At 37.4% G+C, this 20,900-nt stretch overlaps 1 protein-coding gene across 3 annotated transcripts; it reads right to left on the bottom strand.

The window, feature by feature from the left end:
• Positions 1-986: 986 nt before the first annotated feature.
• On the bottom strand, positions 987-4,312 carry LOC127650659 (calcitonin-1-like). Of its 3 annotated transcripts, XM_052136253.1 has the most exons (5): positions 4,229-4,312; positions 3,503-3,594; positions 2,926-3,060; positions 1,396-1,581; positions 987-1,102 (listed from the first exon to the last, which is right to left on the bottom strand). In XM_052136253.1, the coding sequence occupies exons 2-4, from the start codon at positions 3,586-3,588 to the stop codon at positions 1,422-1,424; spliced, it is 381 nt and encodes a 126-aa protein (XP_051992213.1). In that variant the 5' UTR covers positions 3,589-3,594; positions 4,229-4,312; the 3' UTR covers positions 987-1,102; positions 1,396-1,421. The 3 variants fall into 3 exon arrangements, with proteins under 3 accessions (XP_051992213.1, XP_051992195.1, XP_051992205.1); XM_052136235.1 differs by lacking the exons at positions 987-1,102; positions 1,396-1,581 and adding an exon at positions 2,126-2,315; XM_052136245.1 differs by lacking the exons at positions 987-1,102; positions 1,396-1,581; positions 4,229-4,312 and adding an exon at positions 2,126-2,315 and having other exon boundaries at positions 3,503-3,640.
• Positions 4,313-20,900: the final 16,588 nt, after the last annotated feature.

The following is a 20,900-nucleotide window of genomic DNA, read 5'->3' on the forward strand; positions in this document are numbered from 1 at the left end:
TCAGTTTTTTCTTAAACAGGCAGATAAAAAAATGGAAGATTATGATCATGTTTGACCTATTTTCATTTCTTTATTTTCATAAACACTGTTCATAAAACACTTGTCAATTTTGTTTGCTGCAGTAGTTACTGCTGTTGTCAAAATGTAGATAAAGTCACATAATTTTGTTGATTTGCCGTTATATGCTTTCGGTTGGATTAATCATTGTTTTCATGAATCAATATGTAATTGATTAGGCCAAATTAGACTGCTTTGGTTTCCAAACTGGACTTTTTATCCAGTTAGACATCTATGTCTGTGCTGAGTGGGAGACATCTTTTTATTTCATAGGTTTAAGGAACAGAAAATCTCTGTGGTTCAAGAATGCAGAATGCCCTAAATGGGCATTCTGTACAACTAGAATCGTAGCAGTAGAATAATTTAGTCTTTATGGTTCACATTTCATTCTGATTGTATCAAAAATGCAAAATGGACACATGTGAGGGGGAATGTGTAAGACTTTGCAGAATCATTCCTAAAATTAACAGTCAGTCAATAAATCAAATAACTCAAACCTTATGTATCTAAAATACATTTTAATCTTGCTCAAATTCACAATTGTTACAATTCGTAATTCAGTGGTAGTCCCTCCCTCATTTAATTCAAACATACTGTACAACAGCGGCATGTAAAGTGTGTTACATCAAGGCACAAGACACATCCATATTCAGGGAGCCTTTTTACGAGGCACTGCTTTAATATGATCCCCAAAATACCGTAATGTGCTAAGACACATTAGAGGAACAAGGGCCAAACCAGACTGTACATACTGAATGTGCTCTCTGCTGAGAGAAAAGAATGAAGCAATGCTCTTTCTCCCATCCAAATGAGTAGAAAAATAATTATGGTTACTGATCATGTCTATCTTTCTCTTTTCTTTTCTTTTCTTTTTACGTTTTTGTTTCAATGTTCATTGAAGAGCAAAAAATAAGCTGGATGGAAACGTACAGTACATTCTGATGAAAGTGAGGAGTTTCCATTCCTAGGGTTCTTAATGTGGACATGATGGTTTTCTTTTTTTGACTGCAATCAAAGAAGAACTGTGGATGTATAGACTGGTGACCTGTCAAAATAGAAGTTATTATGCATGTTTTCGACATTATCACAACATACTGTCTCTCTGTTTGGTGTATCTTCCTCAGTATTATGATCATATAATTTACATACCACATACAGATCATATAGTACATAGCGTGTACATGAATATGGTTCTGTAATTCTGTTACATGTATATCGTTCAAAAGTTCGTAAATGTATGGAATTTTGCAATTATTCCAATCATGTAATTATTATGGTAATGCACTAAAAATAACACTTGAACAGACATGAGAGCATTTGAGAGAAGTGTTCACGCACCAGATCCCGGAAGCCTGCTCGGTTGTCTACTCCTGACTGAGTCTCTTTCGTCTGCCAAATGCTTGGGAACCCACATTAGTTGGAACAAATTTGCTGCTTCCAATTCCTCCAGAGCGGCTCAGGAAGTCTGCCAGGCGATGGGTCACACATGTGGCCGTGTTACAGGCTCTCTTCTGTGTTGTAACACTGAAGTAAAAAGTGATCAGGAATTTATAAAGGTATACCCTCATAAAAACATTTATATATGTATATAAAATACTGTAGTCTCATGATAAAAATGCAAATATTTAATATATTATGTATATTTAGCAAAGTGGCAGCAGTAATATATCTTACCTAAAATGGGTACTTAAGCCTGATTACATTTAATAGGTCAAACTGAAAAATGCTTGTATTTCTGAACTTGAAACAATAAATAGACAAAAAAAATCTCACTCTAAAAATGTCTTTATTAGATCAGGAACAAATTTAAAATCACACAAGACTTGAATTTTTGCAGTGTGTTAAAAAACTGCTTATTGTATCCCCTCGATTTCATGAATCAATTATACAACCTAAATAGATCCAGTGACTATATGAAATTAGTGGAACAGAGTCTGTGTGAGATTCGTTACTCTGCCAAAGAAAGTAGAAATAAAGTTCTATCAAAGTTCTAGAAATAAAGGCAATCAGGCAAGCATTCCACATGCACTTGCACATCAGGCCAAGCACGGGTTACACCAGTCGCTGATTAGATACGACTGAGCGTGTCTCCATATTCAGCAAAGGCATCGCTCTCTTCCAGGCTGCGCTTCTTGCCCGGTGTGCCTGCTCCTACATTGGTTTGTGGATATGTCTGCAGTTTGTGCAGCTCCTGAGACAGTTTCCCCAACACACAAGTGCTGAGACTGGAGCAGCGCTTGGACACTGGTCTACCCAGGCTGTGAGAAAAGAGACCACATGCAGAAAAACTCATAGACACATGCAAAGGAATTCTTTCTGCTCACATACAGAATAGAGATGAATGACAAAATGCATGTTGACATGCTTGCTCACATGACTGTATAGTTACGGTCCTACGGTATGTCCCATAAAACAAATCATGCTTTTCAGGTTCACTTTTCATAACTTTACTTTGATGATACTCAGAGTACTGTGTAAATCATGCAGGCATCTCCTTACATGTTAACAGATCATGCTTTCGTCCATGCCATTTGATTTACTCTTTCTCATGCATTAAGAGCAAACAGGCATTGACAGAACAGTCATTCTTTTATAAATCTGTAATATATATGAAACAAAGTTTCATGCAGAGAGTCAACTGGCAGAGAACTCTACAGCACTAATCTAATAAATAATTATTCACATACCTGTCATATAAAACAAGTAAAAGTACACTTGACATTAAAGAGGTATTGCTTTCATGTTGGAGGCATTTCAGGCTTATTTTCTTGAATGTGAGAGAAACAAATCAGTGCACACTCGCTAAACTATTAAACAGATAACCTTTTGAAAGATTTTTTCAGGAAAAGCACATAGCAAGATTTTTACCTGTTTTCTTCATTAGGTTGTTGCTCTATGTCCTCTGCTGTCATTTGCACAAATTCTTTGACAATCGCATTAAGCAATCTTCTTGCTTCGTAGTCGGTAAGTGTAATTCGATCTAGTGATGATTCCAGTGAAGGCCTGCAACCCCAATGTCCTCATGATTATCATGTCTTACTGTACAGAGAACTCTACAAATGGTTCGTGTGAGGTCTTATCTTGTCTATGATAAAAGTGCTTTTTGCTTGCTACAACAAATCCTTAACATAATCAAAACAATCTACTAAGAGTGTGGCACTTAAAAGCTGTCCGGTTGCCAAGTTAAAATTTATCACCCGATCAATACTGTCGTAGGCAGAGTGGGTTTGGCCGGGATTCATCTGATGTAATCAGAGGACTGATAGTGCATGATGCCGCAACCTCTAATGAAAACATATGCTCTCTTGCCTCTGTTCAAATTACTTTAACAAAGTACCAATTTCACTTACATAGATATATATTTTGGAATTATCAGGACAAAATCACTTCCCTTTAAGCTCATCACATTTATCAACATCACGTTACATTTCTTTGAAAACCTCACCTGGCAGGAGCTGCGTTAGAGCTGTACATCTGGCAAAGAATCAGAGCGTAGGCAACAAGAAAAGCGGAGATCTTCAACATAACCATGGTCCCCTGTAGCGAGACATTTTGCAATTAGATAAGTTAAGTTCAATGGTCATGGTCAACCCTTTACAGTTAATAATGTGAAAGTGCATTTCGTTTTCAACTTGTACTCCAGCAATTTTAGCTTCTTCTTTTCCTTCCAACATTTACCAATTATTCTCCACAATCTTCTTTTGTGTCTGCTTAATATTATTGGCACAACATTTGACTAATTCAGTTTATACATGAAAAAAAAAGTTAATATTTTTGAAAGCACTTGTTCTCTGCACGTTGTTATCCTCCTGTTTGCCTCAAGACAACAGAGTTTGCATGGTTGGTGCAGACATCTCCAACTGTCTTGGTCTAACTGCAGCATTAAATATATTAGTCTGCTGATATCCCTTCAGCAGGACCCTGTGCATTAGTGTAATGAGCTGCTGTCTCTGCACCCCCAGCCAGGACTGAAGAGCTGTCCAAGTCTCCTTGAAAAATCCATACAGCATGCCTTTTGTGCAATCACAAAGCCAAACAGTAATCTACTATACCATTAAGTGCTCCCTAAAGTTTTATTTAGTTTCACACATCAACGGTAATTATTACACATTAAGATTTGTAAAAAGTATGGCACATCTATTATGTCTAGTCATAAATAGTTTTTACTTACCTTAAGGTGATAAGCTCCGTGCAAGAGACAGAGAATAGAAAAGAGCCGTCCCAAAATAGAGGGGATATTTCAGCTTGATGAAATTTTGAGTCTGTTGCATCAAGCTACAATACACCTGCCTATATACCCAACATTTTGGTCTCACTATTGACAGTGTGGGTGTTTAATGATTCTCCAACAGCCAACCAGACCTCTCTGCTCCCTCATCCAACCAATCAGCTTCTCCTCAGATTCTGAAAAATGATAAAGAGTGTGTCACACCAATGACGTCATTCCTCAAACACAAACTGCTCCATTCACAAAAATTCACCAGTGATCAGCAAAATTCAATATCGTTTGGAACAACATATGAATAGTACGGAACTCATTTATCAGAGGAAACTGTTGAAAGGAAGTCTATTAATTGTTTTACTGTAGTAACAAATCGCACTTAATTATTTGGAATGAATGACTATCTATCTATCTATCTATCTATCTATCTATCTATCTATCTATCTATCTATCTATCTATCTATCTATCTATCATCTGTCTGTCTATCTATCATCTGTCTGTCTATCTATCTATCTATCTATCTATCTATCTATCTATCTATCTATCTATCTATCTATCTATCATCTGTCTGTCTATCTATCTGTCTGTCTATCTATCTATCTATCTATCTATCTATCTATCTATCTATCTATCTATCTATCTATCTATCTATCTCTTTCTAACTGTTTGTGTATCTATCTTCTTCATGAGTTAATTCAAATGATCAGTATCTCTATTATACATATTGACTTTGCATGATTTTATTCCTGCCTAATATGGCTGGGCGATATGTACATAGGGCTAGGTGTTAGGGTTGGTGTAACCCAGACACACACACACAAGATGAGACAGTCACAATGTAAGTCAAAAAACTGCTTTTATTGAAACAATAAAAGCAGGCAAAAGTACAAACGGGCAAATCCAGTGAAGAGTTGTCGAGGGAAGCGTAGGGTCAAAAGCCGGGGAATCAAAGAGAGTAAAGGGGGCAAATCCGGGAGAGTAGTTGAGGGGAGCGAGGGTCAAAGCCGGGGTAAACAGGATCGAGAGGCGGGTAAACTAACAAAGGGAGTAGACAGGGGTACTAGGGGAACGAGGAGCTGGCAAGCTAACGGGGTAATCAAGAGGAGTTCAAGAGGAGAGCAAAATTAGACGAGACTAGTGGGGGCAAAGACACGGGAAACTAAATACAATAACCAACCCCCGTGAAACGGATGTGCTGTGGTATTTATAGGGGAAGGTGCAGGTGTAAACAATGAAAGGTGATGAGACGAGTGCAGGTGAAATGAATAATGGGGTGATTGAGACGAGTGCAGGTGGTCATAATGTTTTGGCCATAGGAGCGTGCATGTGAGCCCGAGGAGAGAGACCTGCTAACGAGCAGGAGATCTCGAGAGAGCAAAACGAGCATGAGAGCTCGAAGGGGCGGAACGAGCGTGCGAACTTGAGGAGTGAGTGTGTGTGCGACGAAGCGGGGATGGGGCAGAGGAGCGGGGTTCGTGACAGTTGGTGAATTTTTTTCTACATCAATTTAAAAATTTTATTAATTTATTGAAACACCAGAAAAATAAACAAAAGACATTTCTAAATTCAAATTGCACTTTAACCTAAATGAAAAAAGCATTAAAATATCGAAGTGATCAAAAAATAGTATTTAACCCAAACGCAAACATTTACTGTCTCCAAGGGCCGCATTTGTCAACACACAAACTATTTTAATACAAAGATACATATTAGGCCAGTGGTGGATTTAGGCATGGGTGACATGGGCAGTTGCCCAGGGCGGCATCTTGCGGGTGGGTGGCACGTGGTGGTGGAGGCGTTGATGGAAACATAGCTATTGATGGCTTTTCTTTTGTCTGTTCTTAAAAATATACTAAAGAGTGTTTATTCAAGTGCATGTCTTTGTGACTAACAGCATTTCTTGTCATGTGTCACACCGAGAACTCTTGTAGCAGGTCGCCGCCTGTTGCGTGTAGATGAGCATAATTACCCGCGCATGAAAACAAATTTGGATGAGGAGCCAACGAACTAGATTCACATTTGATGGGGGGCGGGATGAAGTTTCATACCCTGGTCACTGTTTAATATATTTGATTATTTATATATATTTGCAATATATTTGATGATTCTCAGATCCATGGTTTTGCCATTTCCCAATATTGTCGATCATATGTCTATTCGGAATCAGCATCAGGATCATTGTAAGACATCGTCGACATCCGATTAGGCCTACATCATCCTAACGCCCAGCCCTACTGCTTAATACTGTAATTAGGCTATATTTTTCTGGTATTATGCTTGTGATCATTGTTCAGGAAACTGGAATTAGCGCAGCTCCACACATTCAAACTGTTAACACAGTTTGCATTATAAAGAAAACCTGCTTAAAGTAAGCATAGGGAAAGCACATGGCAAATTGTTGCTTGTGTGTGTGACATTTTCATTAATCAGTTTCAAATTATGTGCAAGACAAATGTTGATGGGTGATCTTAGAGTAGTCACAGTTTAAAAGCTGAGAACAAACTCAAATACAATTTTCACTGTGTATGCTGTAATAATATGGGTGATCAATAGCAGCATTGCTCTTGTCCTTATTTGGATTTCTGTGTTGGTGTGACCCTTTGTCCAAAGAGTTTATGACCATAACAAGCCTTCTATCTCAGCCCCAATTACTGAACATTTTGTCTTGAGGCATCATCTGACTCCTCTTCTTTATTGGCCTAATAAACCATCTCCACTGAGAGACTGTGTTTGCATCACATGGGAACCCCATTAGTCTGGATGAGCCTTTTAGTGCAATCGAACCCAAAGCCACGCCAATGACGGAATCAGTAAATCTGGGTGACCTGACAGGACCAGGGACCCCCACTTATAGCTCCACTACAAATGCAAACTACACTTGCGAGCTTGATGGACTCCTACAGTCTAATGAAGGGTCATTTCCGCTAGCGGAACACTTTGCAGAGACTTACCACATCCATAGATCAGTGAGTAAGCAAACAAAGTCAGCCGGCAACTTTTTATTTCCTGCATGGAACTTTTGAGTCAATACTGTAACCTTTCAAATTTGGTCATGCTTTAACATCACTCCTTCAGCTCAACCTTGTGTAAGTTATTGCAAAAGACAGATAATCATTTCATTTCAAAGCAGAAGGCAATGCCCTTTGGATTATGGTTGTCTCCCTGCTCATGAACTGCATCTACCTACGGTATGAACCTGCCTGAAATTTATTTCAAAACTGTCAAGATTTCAAACTGAAATTCATACAGTGAGGAACAACATAGAACACTGCAGCTATAATCATGGTGCAGTAAAGTTTTGACACATCAAACATCTGTAGCTTTTTTGGACAACATGGCTGTTTGAACACCTGCAGAGGGAACAGCACAGGGATTAGGTTAGATTTATAATGGCTCTGAGAGGAAAACCAAACACAATTCACAAACCTCTTTGTGACAAAGGGTAGCACTAAATGGTCAGAGAGGAGCCAGCACAGTTCATCCCTAGACATTAAGGAAATTAGATTTAATCACTAAGTGTTGCTCATCAATCAACCCTCCTTAGCAAGTTAGTTCATCATAATCTCATCTGTGTGCTTTACTCAACACACACACACCATCCTTTTATTTAGACTACATTAAAAATCAATGGCATCATTTGACTTGGACTGGCATGCTACCAAGTCACAGGACTAAAAAAAGAATCGCTGAGACACCTCTGATGGGCATGAGCTGGGTCTACTCAAAACTGCTTATGTGCAACATTAAAGAACGCAGCATGCTAAAAGCTATTTCTGATACAATGTGGCCTCTATTACTAATTACATTTCAGATCTCTTCTTTAAATAGAATTACAGAAAGTAATTAATTACATAAGGTGCTGTTTATCCTTTGAGGTTTCACTTACTTATTGATTAATTTGTTCAGAAATATTTCCTCAGCTGCAGTTACATCCATAATAAGATGTTTATTTTGTGTGTACATATTGCATGTTGCAGATGTCCTGATTATATATCACAAATTCTGAAATACTCTGAGACCTGTTGGATTTATCTATTCATGCCAATGGAATGGCTCAGTAGAAAACTCATTGGATAACAAGGCCCAAGACACAAATGGATGGAGTATCAACAACATGGAATATCCCACTACTTTTAAGATAACAAGGGGTTCTGTAGACATGTAAGCAGATCATTTGATTCATGAAATGATTAATATGGGATTACTTCAAGAAATGGTTCACCCCAAAATTAAAATTATCTAATTGTTTAATTACCATTCTCAGTTCTGTTGGTCCATACAATGCAAGTGAATGAGTGTCAACATTTTTAAGCTTCAAAAATCTCAGAAGTCATAAAAGTAATCCATTAAGACTCCAGTGGTTAAATCAATGTCTTCAAAAGCAATATGACAGGTGTGGGTGAGAAACAGATAAATATTTAAGTCCTTTTTATTAACATTTTCCATATTGTCTCAACTGTCTCAGAATTGGGGTTGTATTTTCTTTATGAATTTAATTAACAAAGTCTTTGGTCAACAATCTCCTAACACCACATTTACCAATGTTTCCAATGATTTTCAGATGTGAGGTTCATTAACATAATTGCCGGCCAGGCTGAGGGAGACAAACTGCACATTAACGTCTGTCTGCAGGAGTTTGTTAATCACTTGACCATTGGGACTCCCTGCAGACTTTATGATTACAGCAACAGGAAAATGGATACAACTTGACAGAAAAAATTAATTCGTTGAGGTGGGCTCTTGTGTTCTCTTGTGAGCTTCAAATGAGCTTCTTATTTTACTGAATAACTGACAAGATTTTACATTTCCCAGACATTGGACCTTAGTGGCAGATTCAATTTGCCTGAATAATCAGGAAAAATAAACACGAGGCAAAATAAGTGGCTTTGCACAGGCATGGCTTGTCAGCATCTTTATAATCCCACTTAATTTTTCTTTATTTTATGTGAAAAATGTGTCTTCTTTACAATAAATGTAATATATATATATATATATATATATATATATATATATATATATATAATTACATTTATTACGTATATATATATATATATATATATATATATATATATATACACACACTCACCTAAAGGATTATTAGGAACACCTGTTCAATTTCTCATTAATGCAATTATCTACACAACCAATCACATGGCAGTTGCTTCAATGCATTTAGGGGTGTGGTCCTGGTCAAGACAATCTCCTGAACTCCAAACTGAATGTCAGAATGGGAAAGAAAGGTGATTTAAGCAATTTTGAGTGTGGCATGGTTGTTGGTGCCAGACGGGCCGGTCTGAGTATTTCACAATCTGCTCAGTTACTGGGATTTTCACGCACAACCATTTCTAGGGTTTACAAAGAATGGTGTGAAAAGGAAAAACATCCAGTATGCGGCAGTCCTGTGGGCTGAAAATGCCTTGTTGATGCTAGAGGTCAGAGGAGAATGGGCCGACTGATTCAAGCTGATAGAAGAGCAACTTTGCCTGAAATAACCACTCGTTACAACCGAGGTATGCAGCAAAGCATTTGTGAAGCCACAACACGCACAACCTTGAGGCGGATGGGCTACAACAGCAGAAGACCCCACCGGGTACCACTCATCTCCACTACAAATAGGAAAAAGAGGCTACAATTTGCAAGAGCTCACCAAAATTGGACAGTTGAAGACTGGAAAAATGTTGCCTGGTCTGATGAGTCTCGATTTCTGTAGAGTCAGAATTTGGCATAAACAGAATGAGAACATGGATCCATCATGCCTTGTTACCACTGTGCAGGCTGGTGGTGGTGGTGTAATGGTGTGGGGGATGTTTTCTTGGCACACTTTAGGCCCCTTAGTGCCAATTGGGCATTGTTTAAATGCCACGGCCTACCTGAGCATTGTTTCTGACCATGTCCATCCCTTTATGGCCACCATGTACCCATCCTCTGATGGCTACTTCCAGCAGGATAATGCACCATGTCACAAAGCTCGAATCATTTCAAATTGGTTTCTTGAACATGACAATGTGTTCACTGTACTAAAATGACCCCCACAGTCCAGATCTCAACCCAATAGAGCATCTTTGGGATGTGGTGGAACGGGAGCTTCGTGCCCTGGATGTGCATCCCACAAATCTCCATCAACTGCAAGATGCTATCCTATCAATATGGGCCAACATTTCTAAAGAATGCTTTCAGCACCTTGTTGAATCAATGCCACGTAGAATTAAGGCAGTTCTGAAGGCGAAAGGGGGTCAAACACAGTATTAGTATGTGTTCCTAATAATCCTTTAGGTGAGTGTATATATATATATATATATATATATATATATATATATATATATATATATATATATATATATATATATATATATATATAAGATAAAACTATAAAACAATAATCAATCTTTGACTGTATACTCTTTTACTATTAAGATATCACCATTTTCTGAGGGTTATGTTTTATAATTCACTCAGTGTACTAAAGATAAACGATAAATCACAGAGTTAGCCCTTTAAAATTTTCAGCAAAACAATTATTAATGTAATTTGTTGAGTGTGTAAAACAATTTAACATTTCATGTCACCAGATAACTTTAACACTGTTAGCACTGCAGACAGATATTTAAAAAAAAAAAAAAAAGTAAAAACGTAAAACGTTTCTGAAATGTATGATTCATATAAATTTTAAACACATGTGGATATGCTTTACAGGTTATACACAAAAACGTAAATGAAATAAATGTAAAAATGTGATGCAAAAAGAAGCAGATGCCATGTTGGCCTATTTAATATGGAATTACTTTTTTATCTGACAATTACACTCATTACAACGGGGGGAACACGGATCTAGAAAACTTGGCATGTTTTTTCAAACTAACAAATTATTTGACATAAAACCCAAAGTAAATAAAGCTTAAAATGTTTTTAAATGAAAAGTGTTGTATTTTTAGACTTTTACATTTATCATACCTGAATAATAAAGAGAAATAAAGGTGAGGTAAAATTAGTGGTTTTCCTCAGGCCTGGCATGTCAGCATCTGAAGGTTGAGTGTTTGTGTGACAGTAACATCTGTAAAAAGCGCCTCCTTGTGGTTGCAGCGGTAAAGAATCATTGAAAAATATAGCAATTACGTTGATAAAATAAAAATGGCTACTGACATAACATTACATTCATTAACCAAACACAATCTCAATGTATCAGTTTCAATAACCAATCACAGGTACACTATATGTAGTCTATGTAGAACTGTTTGAAATGCCAGTGGAATGTGGTAGGTGCAATGAGGTGAGGTGGAAATTGGCAAGGTGACGTTCCCCAGAATGGTATCTGACCCATCCCATAAGGTCCTAAACTGTTTAATGTAGGGTATGGCTGCACTGTAGGCTGAGGTAAATGATACGTAATCCTCTGGGCTGCCCATCTATCACATGTGGATCTCCTAACTTGGCCTGTGTGACTGTCAGTATTGGGGGTCAATGTAGGTCTCCTTGAACTCCCCTCTCGTCCAGAGCTGGCTGGTCCATGAGCCTGATTATTCTCAACTTCTGACAGTTCTTGCTCTGTTGCAGGATACTCCAGTTCTTGTCTCTCTTCAGGTTCATCAGTAATGCCCATCACTTTCATCTCCATCAGTATCTCTCTCACTGTCTTGTGCTTGTTTTTCTAGTTGTTTTGTCTGCTTGTGCTTCCTCATATTTTAGGTGCTGTTGTTGGAACATCAGCAGGTAGGTCATTGACCTGATGCAAAAGATTTTGGTGTAGGACTCTAGATTTTGAACTGTCTGTCTCTGCTACCATTCTGTACACTGGACAGTCACAGTGTAGACAGTCTTTTCCCAGTATGACATACATTTTCCTGGTTCTCCCCTCTCACTTAGATTTCTCACGAGTACTCTTTCTCTGCGTAACCTCTTGAGATTTACTTCCCTCTATAGGCGTTAGTTGGAACAACAGGTCAATTGGCAGGCGTGGATAATGTCTGTGAGTAACATGTTTCTTTGTGTCACTATTCTTTGTTTACATTTTTTCAATGTCCTCAGCATCTTTAACAATGTCCTGCTAAATCATTCAGCTGAATTGCTCTGTGCATAATGGGGGAAGATCTAGAATGTCCCATTCCTGCAAACTGTCACAGTGTCTTAAAGAGTTTGTTTTCAAACTCTCAACCTTGGTTGTGGTGTAATTTGGCTGGAAAAAAACAAACCAGGTGATAGAGTAATTAGAGATCCACTCTGCTGCTGTTTCTCCTGACTTATTTTTGTTCCCATAGGATTAAGCAAACATTGTAAAGTGATCTACAATGACAAGAATGTACTTAAAGCCACCTCACTACATTCCAGATGCAAATAATCAATAAACACAAGCTCAAAGGGTGAACTGGTGGTTATGCTGCCCATTGGAGCCCTTGTGTGTAAGACTGACATCTTCTGCTTTATACATGGACACTGTCTAGTGACATAGGCTTATTTGTCCCTTTTCATGAATGGCCAGAAATATCTTGGAAGGCTGAGGACCCTTACTATGCCAAAACGGCCCATGTTTTCATGCAGGTACTTGAAGACTGTTTGTTTGTATTTTGCAGGCAAAATGAACAGACATTTTTTTGTTGATTAATGACACAAGAGTCCTCCACCCAAGTGCAGATTTCTCCATTTGTGCATCAGCTATTTGACAGCGCCTTTTTCTACTTTTCTTATATTACTTGTGAGGGTTCCATTGGACACATTCAGCTTGATGATTTCTGCAATAGCAGGGTCTGTTCTTTGAGCTTTTTCAACTCATCAGGGAATATCTGTTCCAGGCATTCCCAGGTCAGGTGAGTTCTTCTGTGACAGGTTGAGGACTGTGACCCAGGCAACATCTTGTCGCTCGGCAGCCCTACTCACTTCCCAGATGGCTTTGACTGCTTCACTGGATTGTTCTTCTGTGCATTCCGTGATGTACAGTATTTATTTATATCAAGTGGATCAAGTGTCGGGTGTCCACATTAACCTTTCCAGGTTGATACTTGATGTCAAATCTGAAGTCTGAGAGCTCCCCGACACATCTGTAGCCCAATGCATTGAGTTTAGCTGTGCTAATGGTTTACGTCAGAGGGTTGTTATCTGTGTAGACTGTGAAATAAACTTCTCACAGACAGCCCACTTCAGTGCGAGGAACTCCAGTTTCACTGAAGTATGAAATCTATAATTTTGTTTGGAAGGTGTCAGAGTCCTTCACCCACCTCCAATAACTCTTAGTCTTCCCTTCTGCCATTGATAAATAACAGCTATGAGTCCTAGCTCTGAGGCATCTGTATGGAGTGTAAAAGGCAGGTCAAAGCCGGGATATACAAGGACTAACAGGGTGATTCATGCATCAACCAGTCAACACATGGTTCTTTGGTGTTCCTCAGTCCACTCTACTGGCGTCTGAGATGGTAATTGGACACTTTTCCCTCGTCCCTTCTTTGTTCTTCCTTGGACTGTTTCTGTTGTGCTCTTCTTCACTTGCGATAGGTCGTAGATGGGCTTGGCGATTCAAGAAAAGTCCTGGACATACAAACAATAGTAGCTCAGAAAACCCAGCATCTTGTTAACCTCCTCAACAGTGGTAGGTTTCTTGGTTCTCAATGCATGCAATCTAGGTCTTTTGGATCAATACAAACTCAGTCAGCAGAGACTAGTCATCCAAAATACCGCAATACCTTCTAAAACATCTCATATTTTGTCGGCCTCAGTTTTACACCATGTCGCTGGAGGGCTTGTATTACTTTCTGCAGTCCTTTAGTATGTTCTTCAAATGTTTTGGCAGAGCACATGACGTCATCCAGCTATGGGATGCAGCCTTCATCTCTCAGTGTATCCAACATTTCCTCCATATTTCTTTGAAATGCAGCAGACACATTGGTCAAAGCAAAGGGAATCAGTACCCATGCATAGGACATCCCATGGAATAATGAAGGCTGTTAAGTGTTGCTATGAGGTAGGCTTTGCCATGGTCCAAGATCAAGAACCAAATGTATCCACCCAGGGAAATCTGTGCGGTCTTGAATTCTAGGAAGGGGTTGTCTGTCAGGAACTGTTTTCTGGTTCAACAACCTGTAGTTTATTCAAAGTTGTAGCATCCCATCCTTTTTATGGACAAAGATGACTGGTGCTGAATATGGTGATTTGGACTTGACAGTCCATCCTTTTGCAAGAAGATCCTGTATGTTTTATTTTACTTCTTCATGCAGGTGCTTCGGATCTAAAGTGTATGATCTCTGAACAGGAATGACATCTGTGAAATTGATGGTCATTTGTAAGTTTGGAATGTAGCCCATATCTTCATCATAATGTGTAAATGCCAGTAATTCTTCATAGAGTATTTTTCTCACTGTGCTTTGTTGTTCCTCTGTCAAGTGACTTATGTCCACAGGATGATCCCATAGCATTGTGGCATTGTGTGACATGACTTGAAAGACTGTTACATGCATGTTCAGATTGTTTTGCTTGTTTCTGGGAGTTAATGACATTGGTCAGAGCTTCAACTTGTACACAGTTCTTGTATGATTTTTTTTTTGCTCTTTTTCTGGGGTTTTGAGCTTTGTTTGCCTCCATCTGACTCAGAGTCATGCTGTGTGTTGTGGACATGTGTCTGTCGTCACTATGTGGTGTGACCTAGTCTGTGTTGACGTTCACTCTCCTCACTTCAGATCTTGTTCACTTGTTTCAACAGTGCTTCATCAGTTATGGTGAGGTCATATAAAAGGGGCTTAAACTTGCTTCGGATATCACCATATTTTGGGAGAAGTCCTTGGTGGATTGTGAATAGTGTGTGGTTCGTACTCAATGTTCATCCTGTTCTGCTTTGAAGCAAACATTACCTTTTGTTTGAGCCCTATGTTGAGAATCTGCTGCGGGGTTTCATTCACACGCTGCCGAGTGCACATCAGTTCTTGGAAGAGCTTGCTGCTGCTCTGTTCACTCAGGTGAGACTGGAGGGAACTTTTCAGTTCATTCACGTTAGATCATCTTTGTTAATGAACATGTCTTTGAATTGTCCTTGTTTGATGATGCACATAACAGCTTGAATGGTTTTTGTTCTACAAAAAACATTATATTACACACTTCCATACGTCAAACTTGAATTTTGAAGCCGCCGTGTGAATTTAAAAAAAAGTATGGAATTCAAAATGGCTTCAAAATACTTGTTTTGAGATATGAAATTGTGTAATTTATGTTATAGAACAAAACTTTCACGTATCGTCAAGTAATGTTTACTAGAAACCTTATTTTTCTCATAAATACAAAACTCATAAAGGAAAATCTTGAGGGAACCCATGGCGAATTCTCTTGGGAGTTTGTGGACTACAACTTGAACAGCTTTATACTGTAAAATAAACTGTCTTAGGATAAGATGTTAAACCGAGGTCCTGACTCTCTGTGGTCATTAAAAATCCCAGGACACTTCTCGTAAAAGAGTAGGGGTGTAACCCCGGTGTCCTGGCCAAATTACCCCCACTGGTCCTTCTCAATCATGGCCTCCTAATAATCTCCATCCATTAATTGGATGCATCACTCTACTCTCTCCTCTCAACAATAGATGGTGTGTGGTGAGAGTACTGGCACACTATGGCTGCTGTCGCATTATCCACATGGATGTTGCACACTGGTGGTGGTTGAGGAGAGTCCTCTGGTCACTGTGAAAACCTCTTTGAATAATTCCCTGTTAAATAATTCGTTTAATTAAGTGTACTGTGTGAACTTCAAAAGAACAATAAACTGTATATTTTTATGTAAAAAATTATTACATTTTGGGCCTTTATGATGTTTAGAAGTTCCAAAAGTTGCGTTCAGCACCTTTACTATTTTAAGGACCAAAAAGGACCATTACTTTTTGACCTCAACAACCCCAATGGTTTGTGAATGGTTTGAAAGACATGGTTATGGCCTTGCCTTCAAAACAAGTTATTTAAAAGACATAGTTTATGACTACACGTTCATGCAATTTTTATAGGTTTCAATTAAGATAAAAGGGCTATGCCACACTGAAGGCACTATCATATTTCTGAGGTTCAGTTTAGTGATAAAGTGGAAAAGACTATTTATTAATTCCTTTAATTGTTGATTTTTTATTTATTTCCATTTATTTCAGTGATTGTGGTGCACTTTTGTAGGGCTTCGCATATTTATTGTGGAAACTAGGAACATTGTATGCAGGTTTTTGATGTTTAATTTGTCCAAATTTAGATTTAGTCTGCTGCAAAAAAATGAGTTAAACAACTTAACAGCTCAAATAATACACAATGTAGCATCTATCCTCTGATATAGAATAAGCTGCTATACATAAATGTATCTAGGTTCGTGGGGCAGGAGAGCAGACCATACAAGAGAAGTAGTATAGTACTTAACCTTTGACATTTATTTCATAACAGAACATTTGCCTCTGCATGAACTAGAAATATGACACAATAATTACCATAAACAATTCTTTGTTTGGGCATTGACTATAAAGTAAAATAAAATAAATAAACAAAAAATGTATGTTTTCCCCTCCAATTGTCCTTGACAGAAATATAAATGTTCTTTTAAATATTTTAAATGTTCTTTAGTATCTTTTCCCTTTTTATTACAAAATGTAATGTTATTAAAGGAGTTCCAAACAGGCTTATCTATATTCCCTTGCTTGAAATACAAATTATGTTGTTCAAAGTATGTTGTGACACTTGAAGCAGTCAGCCTCACTTCTTCAAGACACCATCTTGGGAGTGGAGTTTTTGGCGGACAGGCTCGTCATCTCATTCCCCAAAATGGTTTCACACTCAAATAAAAGCAAATTGGAGCCCGCAACAAAACACCTTTAAATATGCTTCTCCGCTGGAAATTGTACATGAAACTTCCAAACAATACATTAACCAAAGTATATCTTGGCATATGGATGGCACTTTCACTTCGATCTTAACATTTTATTTTAAATCATTTTCCTTTGCAGTGTTCTCTCTCTCAGGATGAACAGTACAGGGGCGGGTCTACGTGGTGGCCAGGGGCACCGCCCCTCGAAATTCGATTGGCCACCCCAGGTGCCCCCCCATAAGATGTCTTGTGTTTGGTTCATTTTACGGCCAATCAGTTTATAGACTCTACTGAAGTTCGTGATTCAAAGAAGTTTTTTTTTTTTTTTTTAAAGCTTAATTAAGTCATCTTTATTGCCAAAAAAAAGGATACAAATCACAAGTGACTTATCAAAATATACATACAAATTTTCTCAAATAACTACTGTTATCCTTCAACAATACAAACAAACAAGGTACATCAACAAATCTCTGAATATAACCTCAATTGTTCAGCCATAGTTTGAGCATAGCTAGTACAAAGAACAGAAAACACACTATGAACAAACCAATAATTAAATAGAAAAAAAAAACAAAATAAATAAAATGAAAAAATAAATAAAAAGGGACTTTTTGAATTAATTTAAACGTATCCAAAAGAGAAATCAGTTTAAGGGCTTTCTGATTTTTAACAAATTTTAAAGATTTGCACAAGAATTTAACCTCATTCATCCAGTGATTAAAGTTGGGTTCAGATTTAAACCATCTGCATTTATGAATGAAAAACTTTCCAAAACATAACAAGAAATTAATAACAAAATCACAATCTTTGTTTTCCAGACAAACACCAAACCTAATTAACTTCCACGTGAGAGGTGGGAGTTCAACCCTCCTAGACCTTAACCAATTCTGCACCTCACTCCAAAAGGGTTGCACCAGATCACAATCAAAGAAGACATGCTCTAGATTTTCAATATTTGTTTCACAAAAAACACAATTATTCACATCAAAATTAAATTTCAATCTTAAAAATTCTTTAGTAGGATAAATCTCATTTAAAATTTTGAAGTTCACCTCCTTAGCTTTAGGAGGGAGAGGAAAAGACAAATAATTTTTCCTAATTTTTTTAATTTCAACCTTATCAAAATCTTTAAGCACGTATTCCCATCTAATTGGGTTTGGGTAATATGCCTGTAAAAAAAAATTCTAATGACTCTATTTGTACATTTTTTATCCCAAAAATCATAACCTTCTAAGGAGAGCTGCCTCAGTACTGGGGAGATTTTGGAGTACAACATGTCTTCTTTAACCATTAATCTTAACGGAATTGGTATAGCTCTAATCATTCTATTAAACATATTAACGGTACACTTGAATTTCTCACAAAACTCTCTATACAGTAACAAATTTCCATTATCATCCAAGAAATGGGCAATAGCCCAAATCCCTTTAGATATCCATTCCTCAAGATATACAGATTTCTGCCAAACTTTATATATCTACTATTCCAAACTGGAGTGTTGTGAGGAATGAAGTTATGTTTGAACAATAGTTTCCAATAGAGCAGCACTTGCTGATGGAAGGCTGAAAGTTTAACTGGTAACGAGGTGCACTCAAAGTCACAACATAACAGAAAGTGTATTCCCCCCAGTTTGTTAAAGATAGCATTAGGGACAATAAACCAAAAGGAGTGGCTATTTTGAATGAAGGATTTTAACCATTTCAATTTCAAAACACCATTCATAATGTCGATAGCATTCACACCACCATCTTCATATTTTTTAATGATGTCCTCCTTTTTAATGTACTGACACTTATTTCTCCAAATAAATTTAAAATTCACCTTATTTATTAATTTAATCATTCGTGTCGATATGGGCAAGGAGAAGGCTGGATAGATGAGTCTGGACAAACTATCCATTTTAGATAAAAGAACCCTTTCAAAAATGGTAAGATCCCTCTGCAGCCATCTATTCAATATGGACTTACATTTATCTGTTATTCAACAAATTTTTATTCTCCATAACATCTTTATCTTTAGAAATAATAATCCCCAAATATTTAACTTCCCTTTTAATTTGTATATTAGATAATGACTGCAAAGGAAACTCATGCAGTGTTAACATTACACATTTGTTTAGGTTTAAATGTAGCCCCGAAGCTTTAGAAAACTGGTTAATAGAATGTAAAGCTAATGGAATATGATATTCATTCTTTAGAAACAATGTTGTATCGTCAGCAAACTGACTTATAAGTACATGTCTATCCAACACTGAAAGACCTTCAATACCATTATGTTTAATCAATATAGATAATAACTCTGCAACCATTATAAATAATACTGGTGAGCTTGCCAGTCACCACCGAAACAGAAGAATCCAGCTGTTTTAGTTGAGGTCTGCCTTCTTTCTTTTTCGACTGTTTTCCTCTCTTTCTGCTACTGTTTTTATTGTTTCTAAACTGAAGACTGTTCTTTAATATATTAGCAGAGCACAATGTAATGGTTCCATATTTTATTTTTAAACTGTGGTGTTTTCATTTGAACTGTTACAGTGCTAAAACTTTAACTCTGTGTTACTCAGCTTTTTTTGTAAATTAATCTGAAAGAAATGTTGAATGAAACACTATGATGTTTTGGCCAAACCATTTGAATTATTACAGTGGGGGTAATTTTTTTTTTTAATTATTATTATTTGAAAGAGATTGTGAATAAAACTACTGTATATTGTAATGGCCAAACTAATTAAAAGAAAATAGTTGACATCGTTTCTGCTTCAGGGTTTTTAACATTGCTCATTATTAAGATTGCTTTTATTTTATAAACTTGTTAGTTTTATGAAAACTCAAATGTAACTTAATGGATATATACAGGGATGACAAAATACTAAATTAATCAAAAATGTGCTTTATTACTACATTTGTTTACAAGTAACTTTATTTAAGTTAAAAAAAATAATAAAATCAATAGGATTTACGTAATATACTGTAGAATTTAGCTTTTTTTTTTTTGGTCACTGGCAGCCACCCCGTTTGGAGGCAGTGCCCCAGCATGGCCCCCCCCACTGAAAATGCTCTAGACACGCCCTTGGAACAGTAAAAGAAAATCTTCCACGCAAACGCACCACACATCTATAGTAGAAGTGCCCCCAACTGGTCAAATATGAAATAACACAAACTGATTAAATATTTTCATTTTTTATATGGGTTACACCCTCCCTCTTTAAATCAGCTTGAATTGCTTCATGTGAACCAAAATACATTAACTAAATATGCCAAATCTTGGGTTTATCATAACTGCCCAACAAACCAAGAGTGTTGTTAAAACTCTCCAGCACAGTATGGACAAATGTTTTCCAAACTCATGATAATGAAAATGAGCAGGTGGTCTTCCTGACCTTGTATACCTTCTGATCATCATGGACATGGTCTTTTCATCTTTAATCTACTCGTGACTTGTTTACATTCTTTTCATCATTACCTGGATCTCCTAAATTGGCACATCATCATCGTCCAAAGAGATGGGATATGAACTGCTCTATTCTCTCACTCTCTTCTAGGAAAGCTTGGTCATTTATCAATACACTGTGAGGAACCCTAGATAACCCATCAGCATCCTGGTTCTGTGCTCCAGCCCTGTACCTGATGTTAAAACTAAAACTTGACAATGCAGCCAACCAAAGGTAACCTGCTACATCAAGTTTCACTGAAGTGAGTAGGTATGTCAACGGGTTGTTATCTGTGACAACAGTGAAAGTATTTCCATATAGATAGTCCTGAAATTTGTCAACAACAGCCCACTTCAAAGCAAGAAACTCCAGCTTGTGAGCTGGATACCGAGCCTCAC

The sequence above is a fragment of the Xyrauchen texanus genome, chromosome 1 (genome assembly GCF_025860055.1).
Source record: "Xyrauchen texanus isolate HMW12.3.18 chromosome 1, RBS_HiC_50CHRs, whole genome shotgun sequence".
In the NCBI taxonomy this organism is placed as follows: Eukaryota; Metazoa; Chordata; class Actinopteri; order Cypriniformes; family Catostomidae; genus Xyrauchen; species Xyrauchen texanus.

Coding starts and splice junctions, on each gene's coding strand:
- LOC127650659 (XM_052136235.1), bottom strand. CDS start 3,588: ATGGTTATGTTGAAGATCTCCGCTTTTCTTGTTGCCTACGCTCTGATT. Junction 3,061..3,502: donor TCTAACGCAGCTCCTGCCAG/GTGAGGTTTTCA, acceptor TTGGGGTTGCAG/GCCTTCACTGGAATCATCAC. Junction 2,316..2,925: donor CAACCTAATGAAGAAAACAG/GTAAAAATCTTG, acceptor CTTTTCTCACAG/CCTGGGTAGACCAGTGTCCA.